This window comes from Gymnoscopelus microlampas (genome assembly GCF_963454915.1).
Source record: "Gymnoscopelus microlampas genome assembly, chromosome: 16".
Classification (NCBI taxonomy): domain Eukaryota; kingdom Metazoa; phylum Chordata; class Actinopteri; order Myctophiformes; family Myctophidae; genus Gymnoscopelus; species Gymnoscopelus microlampas.
The window spans coordinates 47,469,713-47,495,746 of NC_139953.1; the positions used below are offsets into that span (position 1 = coordinate 47,469,713).

The window sequence follows — 26,034 nt, forward strand, 5'->3', positions numbered from 1 at the left end:
TTAACAGAAAATGCCTGTTTTATTTATTTGAATTCTGAAGGATGCAGTTAAATAGCTGAATTAAGTCTTTATTTCCTTTTCGAGTATTAATCTAAAATGCATTTTCAATTTGAGTAACGTGACCACTTTTTCTTTCTGAAATAAAAGTGTTGTGTTCAGTTCATTCTGATTCCTTGGTGTGTACGATAGAACAATTGATATTTGGAAATTAAGGAAAATAAAAATGTGAAACTTTACTCATCATTAAAGCTGTCAAATGTATAACCCAAAACATTATTTCAAGATGCAGTCAATCAAAATACAGTTTCACTAATAGTCTATATCCGAGTTCTTCAGTGTTTTTCAGGCCAAGGACCTCTTGGCATGAAGAGAGATGAAGTAGGGACCGCCTAAAACATTGTATACCATTGTTTTGCATATTGAACTAGGCTTAGTCCCTTCATCTCTAATGTCTTTTTTTTAAAGCCTTCCATTGTATCAAACAGAAAGATGAATGGTAAGTATTGTATCAAACAGAAAGATGAATGGTAAGTACATTGTGGCCTTGCTCTTAACTCTGTTCAGATCACAAGCAATTTCTGCAAGATATGCTAATTCAGTGACCCAGACATTGTCACTGAAATTATCTGCCAGCTCTGTGCAGTTTTGGAGAAGTCAAAACTCCAGAATAGACATAAATTAAAGTAGCGTGACAACACTGTTCCGCTGAGTTTTGAGCACCACTGATATAGCAAGTTTAGCAACTAAGTTTTTCAGAAAACAGTTTTAGAAGACATTTTTTATAACGGGCCTCAGGTCATAATGGGTTAAGTGTTAATATTTACACTGTGGATGAATTGTGGATCAGTCAGCATGTTGAAGCAAACAGTTGAACACACTTTGGATTTTTAAGAAACAACTTAACCTTTTAAGCCCCTATAAAATAGCCGATCTAAAAGCTCACAACGCGACAGGTTGTGGGCTTGTACGTTTACTATTACATATTTTGATATTCCTGGAATAGTTTGTTTGAAATGTCTTGAAAATGTATGAATATTCATGAATGTGTTTGAAGATGTTCAGCTAAAACAACATGGCCAAGATGAAAGGTCTTAATGTGTCTAAGTCAGGGGTTAAAGCAATAGAGCTGAGACCCAATGTGATGTCTCCCTGGGACCCAAACAAAAAGCATTATGAATGAACTATTGGTGAAAAAAAAGCAGATCTACAAGCTCACAACGCCATGTGACCCAAGCATTTATTCAATTTCTTAACTAATAAGATGTTTGCCTGAGCGTACATTTTACAACATAGTCTATGGATGTCTCCTCTGTGAGAGGAAATACTGCCTGTTTTGTCCTCTTTACATCATAATGCTACTTTTCTTGGTGTTATACTTTATGTTTTAATCCAGGGGTCTTCAACAGGGGGTCCGGGGGGTCCTCAGAGTTACTACAGGGGGTCCGCCAAATCTTTGTGTGATAGGATTTAGTTTTTTTACATTAACCACTTGAACCCTAGAATTCCTTTTCTGAGGAGAACATTAGCCGAAAATAGCAGATCTACAAGCTGAGCTTGTAGATCTGCTATTTTTAGCAAAGAGGCTATAGGTGTAGAGGGACAAAAGTGCAGACTAAGTAAAAAAAAAAACTTTAATCTGAAACACAATTTTATACAATATAGAGGGGGTCCCTGCTTCATCTCTCTCTCAGCTAGGGGGTCCTTGGCCTGAAAACGTTGAAGGCCCCTGTTTTAGTCAATACCATGTGGGAACAGATCCTCAGAGTCTGTTGTAAGCCAGCACTATAAGGGGAAAAGATAACCTCTCACATGCAAGTCTTCACATGCATAACATGGCTACAACAGTATTTCCAACCAGACAGACAGTTTTACTTCAAGTTCAATTTCCTATAAATCATAATGTTAAAGTAATGTATAATGTCATAATTCCAACTATTTTTTATAAAGATTGAGAAAAGTAATTTGCAAACGCCTGTTTAACTTGGTGTTTCTCGTTGAAAATTAAATAATAAGTGCAACGTTATTTCGTTTTTTCTATTTCAAATGACGAATGAAAAACAGTGATGTATTTTTTAATTATATGTTTATGTATAATTTAATAAATAAATAATACATAAACTGGAACAAAACAACCTATTGTGTGGTTTCAAAGGGATGACTCATGACTGCCAGGAAGTACATTGACCGATGAGCACCAACTGTTTTATTTGCTAAATTGATCACCTACATACAAACAGACCTTGAGGAGCCCACTCTGTTTAATTTCTCCAGATTAAAGTCCAAAGCTTACTGCACACATGCAATCTGTTATTCTTTAACCAGCCCAGTTACCAGTTTGTCTGCTCCTTTCTTCGGGTCTGAGAGACAAGAGCTGGAGAGACTCCTGTTACTGAACAAGCAGAATATAGAGCTATGTAACACTAATTTTAACAAAATAATATCACTTACCCTATACCTTTAAGATTTTTAAGAAAATACTTTAAAAAAAAATATATGAACATTTGACATTAAACATTTATTTAACATGGAATAAAAACCTGTGTGCAGGGGTTTAAGGACAATGTTGAGGTCACTGTGCAATGCAGTCTTTTGCCCCCTATCACTTAAAGATCTTAAATCACGTTAAGTGTACTATTGTAAATGTACACATTCCCCTACCTTTAGCTCTTGATCAGTGTTACTAACAGGGACGTGCACAGAAAAAAGAAAAAAAAGTTCTCTTTTTTTCAGTTTACAGCAGGGGTCTTCAACTGGGGGTTCGGGACCCCCAGGGGTCCTCAGAGTTACTACAGGGGGTCCGCCAAATCTTTATGTGATATGATTTTTCTTTTTACCATAACCACTCGAAACCTAGCATCCCTTTTCTGAGGAGAACTTTAGCCAAAAATAGCAGATCTACAAGCTCACAACGCCTCGCGCTGCGAGGTGTTGTGGGCTTGTAGATCAGCTATTTTTGGTAAAGAGGTACAGGTGTAGAGGGGAAAAAGAGCAGACTAAGTAAACCAAAAAAAAGTATAATTTATTTGAGCACCTGCCCCTCAAAATGTCTGTGCGCGCCACTGATTACTAATTACTAAAATACTGCTGATGTTATTTCAGTAATCAGTTGATTACCCCTGGCCCTGTGTGACCTCACATGTGTTGTGGCCATGAAACAAAGGGCAAGGGTCATGTGTATTTCACCATCCCGCACCCCCTGCCCTCCCCACCTCCGTGTCCACACGTTTAATAGAAGAAGTGCCAACTTCCCAGCAACACTGTGTCCTTGTTGCACGAAGGAGTGGAAGCTCCAGTTGTTTTTTATTGTATGTGTTTTATGCTGCTGACACCAGGAACATGGCCTCCTCCTCCTCGTGGGACAGTGGGTTCTGGTTGCTCAGCAGACGGACCTTCTTCCTCATCATGGTGCTGTGGTTCTGCTCACTCAGTGCCTCAGAGGACGTTACCATGGATACAGAGGTACAGTAAACACCAGGGATCACGGCGTACCCTCAGAGTACCCTCCTGATTATTTGCACACAGTGTCATTCGTCAAAAGGTGGCGTTATAGCATGCTAACTTTGAACATGTGTAACTCATGCCCTGTTTGAGCTATCGCCATGAAACTTCAAACACATATGCGTCTCCTCATGACGAACAACTGTCACTTTCTGACTTTTGACCTTTGACCTCTAGATCTCCCACCATTTTGAATTTTATGAAAAACAGTTAAAACTCTCCTGGGATTTTTGACCAATGTGCACGAAACTTTCTACACATGTACTTTGGAACTATGCCGACAGAATTAAAGGGGGCACACCATGAATTTAAAAAAAATATATTATATATGAATATTGCCCCCTAATACGTTTTAAACAGGTTGTAAGCCTAAAAAACATCCAGATATTTCTTATCACAATCTGACTGTCTGTCATTCCAAGCTTTTTCAGCTGCAATACCAAAACGTCCTTTTGGGCAGAGGGGTGCTACTGAGCAATTCTGTCTGTCAAAATACATGGGCAGAAATGCAAGTGATGTCACTTGCCATTTGCCATTCTGAGATGGCCTGTTCAGACACGCCCATTCTGAAAATCTCTGAAATGAGAATGAACGCAAACTTTAAACAGGCTTAAGTCATGCCTCGTTTGGCATTGCACAAAACATGACCTTGTTAGTTAATGCATATGCCATTTTTAAAGATAACATGAAAAAAACAAAATGGCGGAAAGTCTAGTCAGATTGAAAAGTTATATCCAATGAATCCAAGGGAAAAAACTATATTGTACGATCTACGGTTCAACAGTCATTGGGCAAAATGTGAAGCGCCCTGTTATAGGCCAATTAGAAAAGATTTAGGTGGGAATTCTTCAATCCTCGGCCTACTGGGTGTGTGCGTGCGTGCGACGTTTCACGCCGATCAGTCCAGCGGTGCCTGAGATTAGCTGCTCACACACAGACAGATTCACTGACGGGGCAAAAACATAATAACTACATAATGACTTTTAATTATTCCCTGCATATAAGTTGGTATTTGTTCATTCACAGTGTTTAGTTATATTTCAAACCTTTTGATCATGTTTTGTTTGTCTTTGTTCCTGTGTGTCTCCACTAGTCATGGCTGAGACAATATGGCTACCTGGCTCCCCAGAACAGTACGGACTCATCTTCCATGCATTCTATCCAGGATCTGTCTGAAGCCATCAGTGACATGCAGAGGTTCTACAGCCTGGAGGTCACTGGACAGATGGACCAGCAAACCATCACGTACGCTGCATGTAGCTCCTTGGTTTTGTTAACGATTCTTGAAACCTTCGCTAGAGAAAGCCACACAGAGTCAATGGGCCTCATTCACTAAGCTGGTCGTAAATAAAGTGTGTAAAGTGTGTGGTGTGTAGGAGTGTACAGCCTTGATTTGTGTGGATCACAGGTGCATGGCATGATGGATCACAGCCGTTCATATTTGAGAAGCGTGTTCACGAGTAGATAATACCGCAGATTTTTTGGGTGAACTATCCCTTTAAGATTATATTTTCATCATTTCGTGACTGTGGCAAACATGCTGAGGGACCTAATAATTCAGCTCTAAGTGCAACTGACCGAAAGAATAAATAAAATACATATTGTTTCAAAGACATCATTTTTTTGCCTTTTATATGTGTTGACAAATGTTGGCCACATACATATTTTATTTGAGGTTTCGCACCATTGTCATTGATTTTGAATGAAGAATAAGGCTATCTGAAGACATCCGATGAATCAGATTCTCAGCCTGGAAAAGCATGGGAAAGTGTGTATAAGTACAAAATAGTTGCGTAAACGAGCTTAGTGATCGAGGCCCAATTACTCTTGCTCTGGGACTCATGAAATATATTGCAGCTGGTCATTTGAGGACTCACGGCAAACTGATGTTTTTGTTCCCAGTTTGTTGACAATGTTCCCATTTAGGTCCCAAACAATGTTTAAAGAAAGGCTGACATGGAGAGCTATTGTACTGAACAGCATGTTCTGGTATTGTCTGCTCTAATATCTCCTTGCCCCTCCCCCTTCCCTCAGAGCCATGAAGCGACCCCGCTGTGGTGTTCCTGACAAGACTACCAACGCGGGGCAGAGCGAATACAAAGTGCATGGAAACAAGTGGGACAAGCATCACCTCACTGTCAGGTAAAAAGGAACATTCTGTTAAAGATCTGTATTTTGATGGGTCTTTGGGTATTTGTATTGATTAGTATCGCCTGAACGACAGCACACACTCATCAGAGTAGGCACAGCTTACTCACACTGGGTGTGATTTTTTTAAAATGTTTTGTTCAGCTTCAAACTGAAGGTTATAGTGTTAGGGTCTTGCCTTAAAGACAGGTACAATAACACAAACTTTAGCAGCAATGTCAGCTCGCTACTGTAATGGAAAAGTACCTTTAATTTGTATCTCTCTGTGTCTCTTCCTCTCCCTCTAGTATTGAGAACTTTGCACCTAACATCGCATGGTATGACACATACGAGGCCATCCGTAGGGCCTTCAAAGTCTGGGAGAAGGTCTCTCCGTTGACCTTTGAGGAGATCCCCTACCAGGAGATCCATTTCGGCCGCCGCGACGTGGCCGACATCATGATCTCCTTCGCCTCCGGTTCCCACAAAGGCCATGGACCGTTTGAAGGTACAACTCTGGCACATGCCTTCTACCCCGGAGCTGGGGTAGGGGGCGACGTGCACTTCAACTCAGACCGGCAATGGAGCGTCGCCAACCAGAATGTGCGAGGTAAGAGATGGTGTCATCTGCACGGGAGGTGAGTTTTGCACCTGTCATGTACTAGGGCCAGGGGTCTTCAACCTTTTCAGCCCCAAGGACCCCCTAACTGAGAGAAGGATAAAGCAGGGACCCCCACTATATATGACATAAAATTGTGTTGCAGATTAAAGCTTTTCCTAGATGTTGGATTCATGTTAATGTGTATTTTCAGACATTTAACGACTTAAACCGTCAATACTTTAGTAAACTTTCACTCTGTACTTGGTCTGCTCTTTTTTCCCCTCTTAGCCGAAAATGGCCGATCTACAAGCTCACAACGCCTCGCGCTGCGAGGCGTTGTGAGCTTGTAGATCGGCTATTTTTTCGGCTAAAGTTGTCCTTTAGAATAGGGATGCTATAGGGTTCTAGTGGTTAATGCAAAAAACAATGATGCTATCACACAGAGATTTGGCGGACCCCTTGTAGCAACTCTGAGGACCCCCTAAGGGTCCCGGACCCCCTGTTGTTGAAGACCCCTGTACTAGGGAATACATGGCAAAACAAGGGAGTCCACACGTTGAAATTATATGTATTGTTCTAAATTAAATAAAGAATGGCAATGATGAAAACAGTCTGGTGTGAGATGTGAGCTAGTCGGCAATCATGGATGGATGGATGTTTGGAATGTGCTGTGTGAGTGTTGTATAAAAAGGTTTATAAAGGCAACTTAAACAAGGGTTAGGTCCCAAAACAGGCCAGCTGGCGACCCTATAAGCAGATCCTGCTTCAAGGGAGGAAAGAAAGGTCATGGAAGTAGAGATCTCTATATACTCTGATGACCTGCTCCACTCTGCCCTAATCACCACGGCTCCCGGCTAGCCAACAGTGAGACAGGGGGGCAGGCCCGTCACACACACCATGAATTTGATTGATTGAATACTTTATTTAGAAAGACATGGTAACAGTACATGGAAGTACAATTCACAATACAAGGTCCTCTAAACTGGATCGCTCATAAAAGCACTTGGCTTATTGTCTCCGCCAGGCCGAAGGCATGGCGAGAGAGTATGTTTTACCCTCCGTCCGTCCGTCCGTCCGTGTGTGTGTGTGTGTGTGTGTCCGTCCTTCTGTCTGTTAACAGCTAATCTCCACCACCGTTGCCCCGGTCGCTGTGAAACTGCACACACACACTCCCTGGATGCCACAGCAGAACCTCTGCCCCAAATTTTTCACATGGGCCTGTTATAGCGCCACCAGGAGGCCGATTTGTGCAAAACACATTTTTGGATATTACTCCTACAGATTTTATCCAAATATCACGCAAATCGGTACACAGTATCTCTATAGTCATGTGATCAAGGCGGATCTGTCCGATATTTCATATTCCATCCTGATTGGCTAAGGTTGGCTTCCAAAGTTAGCAGGATTGGTCCGTTTTGAACAAAATGTCTCAAATCATGAACGCGTGTGATTTCCGTGAAAATTTGCACGCACATTCCCACTAGGCCAAGGAAGAAATGCCCCCCTTTTCACATTGGCCTGTTATAGCGCCACCAGCAGGTCTAATTTAGCAAAACACATGTTTGCAACAAAATGCCTCAAATCATGAATGCACGCTCATTCCCACTAGGCCGAGGAAGAAATGCCACCCTTTTCACATTGGCCTATTATAGCGCCACCAGGAGGCCACAATAACGACGTGACCTGGCGGAGACCTGTGCTCCGAGGAGCACTTTTTCTAGTTTAAAATGAGATCCCTCATCCCTGTGCACTCAAATCATGATGACATTTAAGAAGACATACAAATATACACTACTATGCAGAATGTCATACAATCAGCTTACAGGTTACTGCTATGAAAAACAAGAAATATGTACAATAGACAGTTTTAGGAGGAGGGGAGGGGGAGGGGGGTAGACTTTGACAGGGGCCAGTTTGGAATTGCAGCCTCCTGAAGGTGATTCTTTAGGGCAGTTTTGAAAGTGAGTAGGGTTTTACACTCCTTTACTCCTTTGGGTGGGGCATTCCACATTTTTGTTGTATAGCATGACTCACGAGAAAGAGTTCATTCCCTTGTTCGTGCCAAATCTGGGTTGAACATGAACAGTGGCGCTAAGAAGAAGAGGCTTTTGTTCATTTGTTACAATTAACAAGAAACTTCAACTGTAATTGAAGATGACTCTGCAGTATTCTTCCTGGTTTAAGGTGCATTTGGTGCAGAGCATTGCACTAATTTATCTTCTCTTCTGTGGTCTGTCAGAATCTGTAATTGTAGAATCTGTCAGCACCACTGCCCTAAACATGTAGTGTTGTTGTTTTTCTTTTACCTAAAGGGTTCTTAGTCTGCCCCTCAAATAGCTTTATTTCCATCCATCCAGATTCCTACAATGTGTTTCTAGTAGCGGTCCATGAGCTGGGCCACAGCCTGGGTCTGGATCACTCCAGCGACCAGTCGTCCATCATGTATCCCTGGTACCACTGGATGGAGACTGAGGACTTCCAGCTGCCAGCAGATGACCTCCAGGGGATTCAACACATCTACAGTGGGTTTGGTAGGCCTACAGGTGAGTGGAAATGGTTAAACAACACTTGGTCACGTTGTAGCTTTGTAGCTGCACTTGAAGCCAGATCAACTTGGATTGTAGCTTTTGTTAGCAGCTACAAACGTTGTGTATCTTTTACCCTTCACGGTAACACTTTACTTAAAGGTCGCGTCTATAATGCATTATAATCGCATTTATAACGCATTATAATGCCCTTATAAGGCATTATAACACTTGTTTATAATTATCTATGACAACTTATTACAACGTTTATAACGTATTATAAGTGCTGGTCTTAATGCATTATAAGCTGAGTGGAACAGCACTTTATAACTAACTTAACTTAGTTAGTTATAAAGTGTCTTTGTTAGGGGTTGTTATGCATAATTATTAACATTTTTAACGAGTGTTATGAAGCATTATAAGTGCATTGTAATGCATTATGAGCATTATAATGCATTATAGACCCAACCTTTAAGTAAAGTGGTACCTGGTAGTTCTAATGTGCTGTTCCATTGAGTTTATATTGCATTATGTTTAGCACTTATAAATGATATTATTATAAGTTATAATACTTCATAACCCTTGTTATAAGTTGTTATGCATAATTATAAACATCTATCATTATAAGTGCATTATAATGCGTTATAAATGTAATTATAATGCATTATCGATGCGACCTTTAAGTAAAGTGATACCAATATGGGTAGTGGGGTAAACAACTACAATATTTACCTCTGAGACGTGGAGTAGAAGTATAAAGCATCAAAAGATGTAAAGTAAAAATACCAGAAAATTGTACTTGAGTAAATGTGTGGTGTATAAAATACCATTGATATAATAAATGAATAGTTTTACCCTCCACTCCACTACATCTCTGACTACTATTATTATTACAACTATGTGTTAGAATTGATTATCAGTACATGGAAAATCCAGCAGTAAATCTACTGTTTGATGTTTTTAGACAAGCCGTGTCCCAGTGGATGGAAGAGTTTTGGAAGCAGCTGTTACTACAGATCTAGGGAGAGGAAACCATGGCAGCAAAGTAGAGAAGAATGTCTGAATCAAGGAGCTGATCTGGTGATCATTAACAGTAGAGAAGAACAGGTGTGTGTGTGTGTGTGTGTGTGTGTGTGTGTGTGTGTGTGTGTGTGTGTGTGTGTGTGTGTGTGTGTGTGTGTGTGTGTGTGTGTGTGTGTGTGTGTGTGTGTGTGTGTGTGTGTGTGTGTGTGTGTGTGTGTGTGTGTGTGTGTGTGTGTGCGCGCGCACGCGCCTTTGTGAAGAAGTGAATGTATTGGATGAAATTAATGATGATTCAATCATGTACAAATGATCAGGTATTCATCAGAGGATTGAACCCTGGGGGTGAATCATGGATTGGTCTGAAAAGGACTGACAGAGGAGGCAGATGGACTTGGCTGGATGGAACACCACTGACAACACAGTGAGACATTTTACATGTTTTTATATTGTAATTCTAGTCACTGTAAGTGAGTGACTGAGTGGATGTTAAAATACATTGTTGTTGTTTACCTGCAATATTGTTTATTGCAGGTACTGGGACAGGGGATATCCTCTTAACGATGAACACAGGGACTGCGCATACTCCACTGACCCTGGAACATGGGGTAATATGGTATGTGCATTTACAAGGGTCGCCATCTGTGAGAAATGATGTTTGTTTTCACTTCGTTGATGAAACTGCAGCTCACTGTTCTGCTACAGTAGTAATTAGTAGTGAACATGATAAAAACTCAAACATTTTATTGTACAGATGTACAAACTGTTGTAGCCATAACCACTTTTATACAAACCACCAACTATGATGGTTTAGCATGTTATTCATTTTGCTTTAACAACTTGAACCCTAGTGACCCTGTTCTGGGGTAAATAGCAGATCTACAAGCTCACATCGTTATGCATTGTGAGCTTGTAGATTAGCTATTTACAGCAAGGAGATTTGGTGAAGAGGGAAATACTAGCAGACGTACTCAAAGTGGGTTTAGTATTAACTATTTTGTAAATTAAAAAAAAAAAATCTATACAATTTTTTAATACTACTTCTTATGGGGGTCCCTGGTACAACATCATTTTAGATGGGGGTTTTCGGCCAAACATATATCAATCTGGGGGTCCTTGACATGAAAATGTCTGAGAACCATTGTACTAGAGCAAGGGCTCCCAAACTTTTCAGGCCGTGACCTGCCAAAATAATCATATTTAAACTGGGGACCCCCCAAAATAATCATTTTTAAACTGGGGACCCCCACCTTGACAATCACTTGGAATTGTAGGAGCTGAGGCATTACATTTAGTTTGACTCTGTTCCACAGATAAATATTGTGAAAATAGCCGATCTACAAGCTCACAACGTCTCACAATGCTTGAGCTTGTAGATCGGCTATTTTCAGACATTTTGCCTCTTTCATTTGGTTCCTTTTGACGTAGTAATGGTCTTATTTATAGTTTATTTTATTCATTTTAGAGGTATTAAAAAGGTCTTAAAAGTCCTTAAATTGTAACTTTAGAAATGTGCAGATACCCTGTGTACACTTATACTGTATGTTGTTTTGTTCAATGTTACACATTAAGCTAATCATCTGGGGACCCCCAGTTTTGGAAACAGTGTTCTAGAGGATCTAGTATAGAGCCCTGGGGGACCCCAGTCAACTATAATAGGGTTTAACCCATTAAAACATCACTTTAGATTCTAACCAATTTAACCATTATTTTATACTTTGGCTATTCAAAAATAGCAGATCTACAAGCTCATAGCGTGTCACTTCATGAGCTTGTAGATCTGCTGTTTTTGAAAAATCCTGAAGATTGGTGCAACTCTTTGAATTTATACAGTATATTAGTAAAGCGTAAACATTTTAAACTCAAATCTTTGCATCTGGAGGTCCCTGCATGGAACACAATATTTTGAGATGGGGGTCCGTGGCCAAATACATATAATTTTGGGGGTCCTTGACATGAAACAGTTTTGAGCACCTGCACCACTGATACAGCAACATACATAAGCTCACAACGCCATGTAACGCATGGTGAGATAATTGTAGATCTGCTATTTTTTTCCATCTTTTTGTATGACCTTGTGAACTGAGTGGAAGCATTTAATAAAACTTTGACAATATTATTGTTCTAGTTTATTAATTATCAATTCTACTGACCTGTGACAAATACTATGTATGTGTGAAGCAGATAATACTCAGTAATATTTAAAGTATGTTTAAATCCTTATTCTTTGGTCCAGACTAAACCATGTCCTGTTTGAAAACAGCCCATCCACCAGCTTAAAGTTATGAGCTTGTAGATCTGCTATTTTGAAAAAGCAATCTTGGAGAAATTGTGGAAGATTTAGATTTTTTTTGGCAATTTCTTAACAACATAAATCTTGTATTGGTGTCAGTGGCCAAACACATTAATTCATACAGTATACCATTTCCAGCAGGCTGTGCACTGAAAAGCGTAATGCTGCCCTCTACAGGCGAGTTTGCTGTTTGTCCTGTGTTTATGAAATATCTCTGTCTCTCTCTTTCTTTCTCTCCGTCTCTCTGTGTGTGTGTCTCTCTCTCTCTCTCTCTCTCTCTCTCTCTCTCTCTCTTTATTTCTCTCTCTCTCTTTCTCTTTCTCTCTCTCTCTCTCTCTCTCTCTCTCTCTCTCTCTCTTTATTTCTCTCTCTCTCTCTCTCTCTCTCTTTCTCTTTCTCTCTCTCTCTCTCTCTCTCTCTCTCTCTCTCTCTCTCTCTCTCTCTCTCTCTCTCTCTCTCTCTGTCTCTGCATTTGCATATTAAGTAAAACATAAAATTATCTCATCTCTATAAAAGATCCATGGCCCATAGTTATGTTATATTACATTTATATTATGGTTGATGCTTGGTAACCATATGAGTCAAATGACTCTACTATTTTTTTATTTTTTTTATGGACTTCTTAATTAATTAATTGATAAAAAAAAAGGGTTAGAAAAATAAAAGTCAACGTGATTTTTTTTTTAATGGCAACATTTTTCTACATGACAACACAGCCAGGGGGGCGTGGTTTCTCTGACGTCAGAAGGAACACATCTGAACAGGGGAACAAACCTCCGCACGACACCTGCCTACAAACACATGCACACACACACATACACACACACGCACACACACACACACGCGCGCGCACACACACACACACACACACACACACACACACACACACACATACACGCCTCGGTAGGTCGGATCGCTCCGTTGTGGACGTGTGCGGTTCGAATCCCCCCTCTTTTCTCTCTCTGGTGGTTTCTGAAGGATCCTCATCATCATCATCAAAGCCTCAACAGGTAAGAATGACCTCATCATGATGTGTTCATACAAGGACAGAGAACAATAATATTATGATAAATAAACAGGCTGTTGTTATAATAATAAACGCCGTTGACAGACAGGCTGCGATCCGTCCGTTTGTAAGTCACAGAGCTTTGTAACAAATGTAACCAAACGGATCCGTTAGGATCCGTTTGGTTACATTTGTTACAAAGCTCGCTGAGTTACAAACGGATACATTTATGTTTTACTGAATGACAACATCCTGGCTTCATTGGTTACGTGTTCTCTCTATTAGCTATTGAGCGTGTGTGTGTGTGTGTGTGTGTGTGTGTGTGTGTGTGTGTGTGTGTGTTTATCATATATGCCACACAGACAACATGTCATTCTCTCGCTCTCTCTCGCTGAGAGAGCGAGAGAGAGAGATTTCCTGCGATATTTCTACAGCATTGGTTCTCAAAGTGGGGTCCGGGGACCCCCAGGGGTACTTGAGGGCATACCAGGGGGTCCCCAGCTAAATGATTTATAGGAACCAAATGAACCCTTATGGGTCTGTAACTCTGAGAGTGTACACATGGAACCAAATTGACCCTTACAAGTCCATTATTTGGTTCCATTTGTACACTCTCAGAGTTAAATTAACATTGATTTTTCTATATAAATTGTGGTCCCAGAGATAGAAATGCCATTAAATGGGGGTCAGTAGCCCTAATGCATGTCAAACTGGGGGTCCTTGAAATTAAAATGGTTGAGAATCACTGCTAGAGCCGGAAAGATCTCCTCTTATGGGGGTCCCTTGCATATCTGTTCAAATGGGGGTCCGCGGGCTAATAAGTGTCAATTTGGGGGTCCATGACATGAACAAGTTTGAGAACCACTGTTCTACAGTATGTGGGTGCGTGTGTGTGTGTTAAATGATAATACAGGCCAGTGTTTCTCAAAGTAGGGTGCGGGGTCCCACCAATGTGGATGTCAGGGGGTCCGCTACTGTCCATCTTTTGGTAGCAGTGGCGTGCTCAGACATTTTGAGGGGCAGGTGCTCAAGTAAATTATACTTTTTTTTGTTTACTTAGTCTGCTCTTTTTTCCCTCTACACCTATACCTCTTTGCCAAAAATAGCCGATCTACAAGCTCACAACGCCTCGCAGCGCGAGGCGTTGTGGGCTTGTAGATCTGCCATTTTTGGCTAAAGTTCTCCTCAGAAAAGGGATGCTAGGTTTCGAGTGGTTATGGTAGGGCACTTCTGGTCAAGAGGGCAAAGGGCAGGTGCTGTAGCACCACCTAGAGTCTATCTGTGCACGTCCCTGTTTGGTAGTATCTTTTTAGTAGACAGATTCTTCTTTTGTTTTTCCACTTCTGTTATTATGAGTGTTCTTCAGTACTGTAGTACCACCTATGGATGTCTGTCTGTAGCCTTAAAGTCACAACTGCTGCAGCAACTGAACCTTCATTTTGTTCAAAGATTGTTGGATGTAACCACTTCAGAGGCTCTATACATCTACGTATAATAAATAACAGTATGCTAAGGTTGGCAAGGAATATCACTTCAAACACTAGCCATGCTTTGTATGGAGAATATAGGTTGCTGCCTTCAGGAAGGAGATACAGTGTTCCTACATACAATAAGGTCAAACTGAAGAGGTCCTTTGTCCATCAGACGACATTGTGGCTTAATCAGGAGTTTGGGCCAGGGGTAGGCTGAGTGTTGGAGACATTGCTCTCATTTTTATGTCTTTATGTGTATATATTTTTGTTTTTGTTTTCTTGTGTCATGTCAAATGTGTGTACTGTTTATGTGTTTGCATACATGGCTGCTGGGTCGCAAGACAAATTTCAGTGTGAACTGACAATAAAGTATTATCGTATATCGTACTGTGCACACTCAGAGAGAGTGCACGTGATACTCACACTCTCTCTCTCTCTGTGAGAAGCAGGAGGAGCATTGCAGCTTTCTTTGCTGAAGTGGCAACGTCCGTGAAAGACTGCAGCTCCAATGGCATCTGGCCAGTGGTGTAAAGTAACTAAGTACATTGACTCAAGTACTGTACTTAAGTACAATGTTGAGGTATTTTTTTTGTTCAGTACTTTAACTTCTACTCCACTACATCTCAGAGGCAAATATTGTGCTTTTGCTCCACTGCAATTATTGGAAAACTTTAGTTACTAGTTACTTTGCAGATATATATTGTTACATTATAAAACGTACATTAACCACTTCAGCCCTGTTTTATACATAGGCTATGTGAAAATAGCCAATCTACATGCGACGCGTTGTGAGCTTGTAGATTTAATATTTTCAAACATTTTAGTACTTTTACTTTTGGTACTTTTTAAGTACATTTTGATACCAATACTTTTTGTACTTTTACTCAAGTAACATTTTGAATTCCGGACTTTTACTTGCAACAGAGTACTTCTACATTGCAGTAGTGATACTTTTACTTAAGTAAAACATTTGAGTGCTTTGTCCACCACTGCATCTGGCCCTGTTCCAGACGAGACTGTTGCATATATATCTCCACCTGCCAACCGACAGACAGACAATTACATTACATAACGCACACTACAGGCCCACACTATACTTTTACTTTTGGTACTTAAAGTATATTTTGATGCCAATACTTTTGTACTCACGTAACATTTTGAACACAGGCCTTTTGCTTTGTAACAGAGTATTTCTAGATTGCGGCGTTGATATTTTTACTCAAGTAAGTGCTCATCCAAAGCTGTGGCCGCTCCGGGGCAGCTGAACTAGCCCATTAAGACCTGGAACTGTGTCATTTTTAGATTTGAGCTAAAAAGCATTATTTTACATTTTGGGCTATTCAAAAATAGCAGATCTACAAGCTCATAGCGCGGCACCGAGTGCCGCGCTACGAGCTTGTAGATCTGCTATTTTTGAAAAATCGTGAAAATGTGTGCAAATCTTTGAATATATATATATTTTAAAGCGAACATTTTTAACTCAAATCGTTGCTTCTGGGGGGTCCCTGGAACAAAATATTTTGATGGGGGTCCGCGGCCAAATACATATAATTTTGGGGGTCCTTGACATGAAAAAGATGGAGCACCACTGATATAGAAACATACGTTTTTCAGAAAACTGTTGAGATTTAGGAGACATGTAGAATCGGCTTCAGGTCTCAATGGGCTAGACAGGGTGATGTGTGTGTGTGTGTGTGTGTGTGTGTGTGTGTGTGTGTGTGTGTGTGTGTGTGTGTGTGTGTGTGTGTGTGTGTGTGTGTGTGTGTGTGTGTGTGTGTGTGTGTGTGTGTGTGTGTGTGCGCATGTGTGTGTGTGTGTGTGGCATTGGTAGAGCTGTGTGACCCAGAACTGTTTCCTAGAGGATAAATATAAGAACCTTTTCCCTTCCTGCTGCTGGCTGGCTGTGTGGAGAGACACACTGTGTCCCCGATTCTCACCTGCAGCTCAACAATGGAAGCTACACACACACACACTGTGGGGTGTGGGTGTTGGTGTGGGTGTGTGTGCTGAATGCCGATGCATAGGACTGCAGGGAAGCAACACACACACACACACACACACACACACACACACACACACACACACACACACACACACACACACACACACACACACACACACACACACACACACACACACACACAGAGGCCTCTTTCTCCTCTGGCTTTGCAACGCTTCCTTTTCTAGAACAGGGTCTCCCTCTGTGTCAGGCGGGCGTCACACACGCATCTACGCACGCACACGCACACACATACACACTTCCAACGCACATACAATGTAAAGGCACACATCACAGCAGTGTTCATTTTGACAGCAAATTTTGATGTAGTCTTAGTGTTAGTCTTTTGAATAACACACCATTTAGTTTTAGTGCTATTTTAGTCTTCTGAAAATGTTTTAGTCCTAGTCTAGTCTAGTCGACTAAATATCAAAAACCTTAGTCTTTTAGTCTTTTAGTCTTAGTCGACAAAATTAACCCATTAAGACCTGAGGCCACGTCTAAAAAAATCTAAATCTTAACAATTGTTCGGAAAAAAATATAAAAAAATAATTTTCACGATTTTTCAAAAATAGCCAAAGACATCTAAAGTGACGCAGATGCGTTCCAGGTATCAATGGGTTAACACTGCATCACAGTGCTTCAGTGTGTGTTTGTGGACACACACACACACACACACACACACACACACACACACACACACACACACACACACACACACACACACACACACACACACACACACACACACACACACACACACACACACACACACACACACGCCGCCAGGTGTCACTCAGCATGCAGGGGGGTGTCACAGTGGAAAGACACTTATGGTAAAGAGGACAGAAGACTGTGTGTGTGTGTGTGCATGCGTGTGTGTGTGTGTGTGCGCGCGTGTGTGTGTGTGGGTCCACCAAACTTTGAATTTCAATCCCCCATTTAATCGTCATGTAACCCCTTGAACCATTTGAACCCTAGTGGAGCAATGGCTGTCAGACATCTTTCACGTCAAAGGACCCCCTAATTGATACGTATATGGCCGCCTGCACGGACCCCCATCTGAAAAAATATATATAGGTGATCTACAAGCTCACAGGAGGAATGAGGGGGGCTAGACTCCTACATACATCCCTGTGATAATGAGTGATTGAGAGAGAGAGAGAGAGAGAGAGAGAGAGATTTGAACATTTAAAACAAATATATGAATTGTAGAAAATCTGTACAATTACCCTTTATTCAATTTAAATCTTTATTTCAGACCTAGGAAGATCCATATCACAATAATACAACATACACCACACAATAAAAACAGAAAATAAAATAAAATAAATAAAAAGACCATATACCTTTAACCTTTAAACAGAGTGAATTACCTCCCCCCAAGACCGGGAACGCATCTGTGTCATGTTAAAAGACCCATGATTTTTCCACTATTCTTCCACAAAAATAGCAGATATACAAGCTCATAGCGCTATGAGCTTGTAGATCTGCTATTTTTGAATGGCACAAAGAAATAAAAAAAATGACAGACAGAGACTTGTTCCCGGGCCTTAAAGGGTTAACCACTATTGAAAAACAACTTGCTATTTGTGCACAACCTTGCAGAGGCGTATCCCGAGCTAACCTTTCCTGTGTGGATATATAGGCCAACTATTCCTGACAGCAAATGCACAATTCTCATGGTTTTGTAAGTTAGACTTCCCTCAGTTGCAATGTAACAGCTGTGTGTGTGTGTACAGTACACGTCATTTCTATTCCCTTTTAATTGTACATAATACATTATTATGTTTTGATTGTTTTGTTCCACTTTTGCTTTGGCAATTTTAAAGGGATAGTTCACCCCAAAAAAAACTTTTTTTCTATGGATTAGTCAGTCACCCCATGGAGATATTTTTTTTGTTTTTGTCGCATTCCTATAAGCGTCTGCGACGCGTTGTTGTGAGCTTGTAGATCAACTTTGCCGCTATTTAACGGCTAATGTAAAAAAATAAATAATTATAAAGTTCCTATCACACAAATATTTTGGCGGCCCCCCCTGCAATATCTCTGAGGACCCTCTAAGGGACCCCCCCCCCTGTCGAAGACCCCTGCTTTAAGGGTTTGTGCTACTCTCTCTCTATATATATAGCATATCACAGGGGTGATGCAACTTTGATGATGGAGAGGGCCACTATATTTCCACACTCACTCCAGAGGGCCACATTGCATATACTGTCGGACAGAAACCTCTTTTATCCGTATTTTAACTTTTTTCCTAAATTAATGCTGTACTTCGACCATTCTATGTCACACAAAAGTAGCAAAAATAGCAGATCTACAAGCTCAAAACGCGTCGCACCGCGACGCGTTTTGAGCTTGTAGATCTGCTATTTTTGCTATTTTTTTTATTGGAATCCTGATGTTTCTTTTTGTTGCTATTTTTTTAATTGGAATCCTGAAAAGTAACATTTTTATTTAATTTCAAATGCATTTAGTTATACTTATGTTAACTTTTTGAACACATTGGCTGCCAAAAACATAGATCTGCGTTCTATTGAGTCCTTAGAACGCAGGCTGCCAAAGACACAGATCTGCGTTTTTTTTTTTTTTTTTCAATTTGACCCAAAGACCAAGGAGATATGATTTTTTGAAGATTTAAACTCCCATCCACTTCCTTGTTAACTTAAAACTTAAAAATTCTGTATCTCGGCTCCTGAGTACTTTTTTTTTTCATTGAAAAAGTCTGGCAGTCTACTGTAGAAAATAAATAAATAATTCTGGCAGCCAATGTGTTTAAGTACAAATACATTGGACATAAAAAAGACAATAGAATTGTAATACTAGTCATTAAGCTACCAATATAGACTGAAGTAATTAAAGCGGGTCATGTTTGCATGTTTGGAATCATAACAGCTGAAATCGATAATATATCACTATTCTGATATTAACCTGTGGGACGCATTAAGTGAAAGTGGGGGGGGGGGGGGGGGCGCATGTGGCCCCCGGGCCGCCAGTTGCCCATGTATGCTGTAGCATCTCTGCTATCTGGACCTCAGTCTCATATCCACGTTCACTATGTGGAAATGAAAATAATCCAGCATTTCTAAATGCAATATTTCTAAAGCCTTTAGGGCATTGGTTCTCAAAGTGGGGTCCTTGAGGGGATACCAGGGGGTCCCCAGCTAAATGATTTATGTGAACCAAATGGACCCTTATGGGTCTGTAACTCTGAGAGTGTACAAATGGAACCAAATGGACCCTAACGGGTCCATTTGGTTCCATTTGTACACTCTCAGAGTTACACTAACATTGATTTTACAATATGAAGTGGGGTCCCAGAGATAGAAATGCCATTAAATGGGGGTCTGTAGCCCTAATGCATGTCAAACTGGGGGGGTCCTTAAATTACAATGATTGAGAATCACTGCTAGAGTCGTAAAGATCTTCTCTTATGGGGGTCCCTGGCTTATCTTTTCAAATGGGGGTCCGCGCGCTAATAAGTGTCAATTTGGGGGTCCTTGACATGAAAAAGTTTGAGAACCACTGCTTTAGGGAGATCCTGGTGGTACTTAATCTAGATTAGAATGAGATAACACAATTTTTTCCGACAGAGAGACGTTTAGGAGTCAGGTCTTTGTAGTGGAAGTCTGGAAGTTATTGTTGACACAAGACGGCCTTTTATCTCGTCAGTGCTATTGATCTAAGCCTGTCATCATCAGCCAGATGGAGTCTTATTTGAACAGCGTAAGGCGCTCTCTCTCTGTGTGTGTGTGTGTGTGTGTGTGTGTGTGTGTGTGTGTGTGTGTGTGTGTGTGTGTGTGTGTGTGTGTGTGTGTGTGTGTGTGTGTGTGTGTGTGTGTGTGTGTGTGTGTGTGTGTGTGTGTGTGTGTGTGTGTGTGTGTGTGTGTGTACATACACAACAGACCATGATAATCTCTCTGTTTAAAACACAAACACACACACACACACCTCTTTTATGCTAGGGGCATGTTCGTCAGTGTTGCCAGGTCTGCTTTATTATAAGCGACTTTGGGCTTGTTTTTTCTGTAAAGTTGCTTGCGTTTTTGGCTTGGTTCTAGTGTAGCCTATAGTTGCTTATTTTGGGCTTGCTTACAAACATGTAATTGTCCGTGTATCCCCATCTGAAAATATTTTGTGCCAGGGATCCCCATATAAGATTTGTGTATTTAAAAATATTCCCGATATTATTCTTTTTTTTCTCCAAGAGTTTAAAAAAAAAAGAAAATAGCAGATCTACAAGCTCACAACGCGTCGCATCGCGGCGCGTTGTGACCTTGTAGATCTGCTATTTTCAAATAGCCGATACAATATAGGCATAGTGCTCATGTGCCCTAATTGTCGCTTCCTTGGGGCTTGTTTTCGTAGACCTGGCCGCTTGTTTCTCTAGCATAATCTGGCAACCCTGGTGTTTGTGTATGAGGGCCGACGGTGAGAGAACAAGCCGCCCCGCATGCTAAAACATTCAGTCTGAAATGCAAACAACACATTGAGTACAGTATATAAACAGACCTCAGGGCCTTATTTAAGATAAATGACACTTTGCTTGAGGTTGGGTTTGTGTAGTTACTCTTTTATAATTCAATATAGATAGAGCACCGAAGTCTGACGTAATTTACACATCCTACCTGGTTTGCGGTTTTCCACCCCATTCTGAATCCCCATAGACGTGTTTAATATCGCGTCAAATAAGAACTGTGTTCCAAAAATAAACAAATGATCCCGGCGGTTTGACTTTTATGGATATGAAGCATCAACTGACGGTGACAAAACTATAATGTTACTTCCACCGAATTAGTTACATTTTCGCCAGAAAACAGACTGTATCAAATATAAGTGACTGACTATCATAAACGATACAGAACCTCCTCCCTGACAATATAGTCGAAACAGTTTGTTTATTTTTGGACTACAATTCTTACATGAGACGATTCTAATGACCCAATGTTATTCTCCATAGAGAAAATACTTTACGAACCAGGGGATGAACGAGTGGCGTCCGGACTTCTGTACTCTATTGAGCAGATCTGTAAGCGCTGTTGAGTGCAGTGGTTCTCACATTTTCATGTCAAGGGCCCCCAAATGAATGTGTATTTCGCCGCAAACCACTAAATACTTTGTGGAAAAGAAAAAGAAAAAAAGGAAAAAAAAGTTAGTTTGATACCTGTTTCACTGTGCAATGCATGTCAATGGAGAGACTCATTTAGAATATCAATGGAACAACTATTGAAGATAATATCTCATCAATATGTGTAGTTACATTATGCAAGGTAACTACACAACCCAATTGCATTATTGTTTCCGCCCAGAGGTGGAGAGTATGTTTTCGTTCCCGTCACGCTGTGTGTGTCCCCCCCCAGCCAAGCTAACATTGGTCAAGCTTCACGTGACACGTGACAATATGTTGTCACCAATGCTTTTGATTGGCTAGCGAGACGCATGACGAAATAAAAACCTATAAATAGGTGTGTCACTTCAAAAAATCATTTATATTTTTTGAAGTGAGCTTCCATCAGCCAAGCTAACATTGGTCAAGTGACACGTGACAATATGTAATATAAATAGGTAAGACAGGATTAATCAGGAACAGTACTGGCGGAGACCTGTGCTCCGAGGAGCACATTTTCTAGTTTTTTATATATTGCATTTTTAATTTTGGTATATATCTGACCGTATTGACTCTCTGTACATAGCTCAGGGAGCTTTGTTTTCATAAATTGTGGACAGGTATTGCATTTATATAGGGTATGGACACATTTGTATACAAGGTGTTTTCCTTTTTGTACTGATGGCCACATTGGAATAATAACAGTGGTGGAAAGTAACTAGGTATATTTACTTAAGTACAATTTTGAGGTACTTTACTTGAGTATTTCCAATTTCCAATACTTTTACTTCTACTCCACCACATCTCAAAGACAAATATTGTACGTAAGACAAATATGACATCACTGTAGGCAGTGGTGGAAAGTAACTAAGTAGATTTACTCAAGTATTGTACTTATTACTCGCCAAATAGCAGATCTACAAGCTCACATTGTGTCACAGTATGTATGTACTGTATGTGTTGTAATAAAAATAAAAATCTACGAAGTACAGTACTTGAGTACATGCACTCTCGTGAGCTGAGAAAAGGCCCGGGAACGAGGTCAGTCAGTGAGACTACAGTCCATTATGTCGCTGATTTGTAGCTGCTCTGCGTAGCACCGGAAAACGGCCCGATCTACAAGCTCACAACACGTCGTGTAAACGACGTGTTGTGAGCTTGTAGATCGGGCCGTTTTCGGGGTGCCGCCACAACATGGGCGCGCGACCAGGGATAAATCAGACGTTACTCTCTAAGTAATTGGAGGTACTGGAGGCACCCGATGATTTATACTGCAGCCACATTTTGCGCTGCGACCCGTTGTGAGCTTGTAGATCGGCTATTTTCAAATAGCCTATAGGTATAAAATAGGGCTGAAGTGGTTAATGTGTGTTTTATAATGTAATCATTTATCTCTGCAAAGTAACTAGTAACTAAAGTTTTCATATAATTGTAGTGGAGTAAAGGTACAATATTTGCCTCTGAGATGTAGTGGAGTAGAAGTAAAAGTATTGGAAATTGGAAATACTCCAGTTAAGTAAAAAATACCTCAAAATTGTACTTAACCCATTAAGACCGGGAACGCATCTGTGTGTCATTTTTAGATGTCTTTGGCGTGCCGCGCTATGAGCTTGTAGATCTGCTATTTTTGAAAAATTGTGAAAATCTGTGGCAAAATCTTGGATTATATATTTTGTAAAACATTTGTAAAATATTTAGTTCCGGGAACCCCCCAGAAGCAAAGATTAGATTTACAAATGTCCGCCAAAAAAAAAGAAAGAAAAATCAAATATTTGCACAACTTTTCATGATTTTTCAAAAATAGGAGATCTACAAGCTCATAGATCTGCTATTTTTGAATAGCCCAACGAAAAAAAAAAAAAAAAAAAATGACGCTCCCGGTCTTTAAGGGTTTAAGTACAGTACTTGAGTAAATGTACTTAGTTACTTTAAATTACATCACTGGTTATAGGCAACTTCACTGTAGGACATAGTGGTAGTTCTGAGCCGGTATAATAGCAGCGTAGCTGGCAGTGTGTTTGGGAGGGATACACGCACTAATGGATGGAGAAACTGCTGGAACAAGAAACGGGAGACGAAGCGAAAAGCCCAAAATGTGCACCGACTGAGAGTTAGAGGAGGACAGGACAGGAAAATAATGAGGACGAATGTGTTTGTCTCAGAGAGAGAGAGAGAGAGAGAGAGAGAGAGAGAGAGAGAGAGAGAGAGAGAGAGAGAGCTCTCGAGCTCTCAACAGAGCAGGGCTCCACAGTAGCAGTGCCTTTTTCACTTTACTGCTTTCAGTCGAGGGTTTGTTGTATTTTTATTTATTTTTATTCAGGGCCGTCCAGGTCGCTTCTCCAAAAACATCACAGTTGGAAAGTAACCAAGTACATTTACTCAAGTACTGTACTTCAACGAATGGCCTAAGTCATTTTTTGAGAAAGAATATTTGTTTCGCCTAAGTCAGCTCCTCATGACACCGGCCACCTCTGGTAAAATGGCCTACTGTATCTCCTAATTGAAAAGGATCATGCTGTTCACTCCCCTTTTAGTATAATGGTCTAACTCCCTAGTGTGACTTGGGCCAAAATAGGTCACATGTTTTTCTTGACTTAGGCCAAAAAAAATGTTTTATTTGTTCCCATTAATGCAAGTATGGAGTCGGCATATATTGAAATATATGCATAATGTATTTCTAAATGATATACTGGAGTGGACTACTTCATGTTGTTGTTTTTTTTAAGTTGTAGGGGACATGTTCACTCTGTCCTACCAAGATCATCGTCCATGTTGACATGAGAGATGATCAGAGGAGCAGAGTTTGTACCATTATTTAAACTGGGACTGAAGTATGGATATAGTTTCTCAGTGAAGGTCCAGCCAGTGAAAGAGTAGAGATGAACTCTGGCCTCCACATCATATAAGGAGACCAGACCCTCCTCATAATCTACAAACACTCCCACTTTCTGGACCTCCTCTCTTACAGGGAGGAGGACAGCAGGGTCAGCAAGAGCCTTGTACTCATTTCTATTCCTCAACCATATAGTCCAGTAACCATTATTGGGGCTCGCTGTGATCTCTCCCTTCCTGTTGATGGACTCTCTGACCACTCCTAGACCCCACCTAGTCTTCCCTTTAACCTGAACCTCATAGTAAAACCTTCCTGAGGAGAAGCTTTGTTTTCCTAAGACATTGACACATAGTGAGAATCTCTCTGTGTTGTTTGGGAGATTCTTCCATATGTTTCCAGTACTCACTTGTTTTCCATCCTCAGACAGGATGAGGTAGGGATTTGCTGTATCAGGGTCCAGAGTCACATCCACTGCATATTGTTGGATCCTCCTCAGATCAACATCAAACAGCTTCTTCTTCATCTCTTGACTGAGAGTATTCTCCAGCTGAGCCACAGCTGTCCTCACAGTCCCCACATATGAAGACTGATGGACATTGACATGTGTCCAGTCCTTGGTGGGTGGAGGGGTGTTGGTGGAGGTGAAGTTCTGAAGGAGGTGGAGGTGGTCTTCAGTGTGTGAGAGCTGCTTCAGCTCAGAGCTTCTCTTCTCTAACTGAGTGATTTCCTTTTCCAGATCTTTGACGAAGCCTTCAGCCTGTTTCTCTGTTGTTTTCTGCTTCTCTTCAATCACATCAATGAGCTCAGCCTGGCTCTTCTCAATACAGCTGATCAGAGCAGTGAAGATCTGCACACTGCCTGCTATCACTGTGTCTGCATCTTTCCTGCTGATCTCTACTGAGTGTTTGACCTCCTGAATCTTCACTTGTCTCTCCTGGATCATCTGCTGGATTTCATCCTCTGTCTTTGCTTCATATTCTTCTCTCCGCTTGTGATTCCTGAACTGATGAACCATCTCAGAAATGAAACAGTTTACAGATACCTCTGGTCTCTTATTGAAGATCTTCGCACACAGTGGACACCGACACACATCATTAATGTCCCAGTAATGTGTGATACAGGTCTTGCAGTAGTTGTGTCCACATGGAGTGGTGATTGGATCAGTGAACACATCCATACAGATAGAACACAGGAAGTGCTCTTCAGACAGCAGACTGCTGGCGGACGCCATTTCTACACACTGAGAATAAAAGTCAAAGTGTGAAAAACTGGAAATTGTTTTTTGTATCAGCAGTGTTCCGAATAGTACGTTTTAAAGGTTTATGTTTCTGTATGTGATCCAATACGCCGTCTCTCCGTGTAACAAGGTCTCTTCTGCTCCTCACTTTCTGTTCAATCAGCTTTTAACTCAAGCTGAAGGACCATGTAGAAACTATCAATCGACTGATTCTTTAACCAGATCCGAAAGCCGTTACGCGAAGTAGGGAAACTGATATGTGACACTTTAGGCTGTGGGAATCAACTATTGCTGGATTCTCTTCCATGCGTATCTC

At 40.8% G+C, this 26,034-nt stretch overlaps 2 protein-coding genes across 2 annotated transcripts in view; one reads left to right on the top strand and one right to left on the bottom strand.

Moving 5' to 3' along the window:
• The first annotated feature begins 12,947 nt into the window (after positions 1 to 12,947).
• LOC311063291 (intersectin-2-like) overlaps positions 12,948 to 26,034 on the top strand; it is a 118,030-nt gene continuing 104,943 nt past the window's right edge. Inside the window, exon 1 of the mRNA XM_084082663.1 lies at positions 12,948 to 13,074. The gene's annotated coding sequence lies outside the window, so the exon portion shown is untranslated. The remainder of the gene's footprint in view (positions 13,075 to 26,034) is intronic.
• On the bottom strand, positions 24,390 to 25,712 carry LOC311063050 (nuclear factor 7, brain-like; the record flags this gene model as incomplete). Its single annotated transcript, XM_084082264.1, has 1 exon — positions 24,390 to 25,712. One exon carries the CDS (start codon positions 25,710 to 25,712, stop codon positions 24,390 to 24,392), a length of 1,323 nt encoding a protein of 440 aa, XP_083938390.1.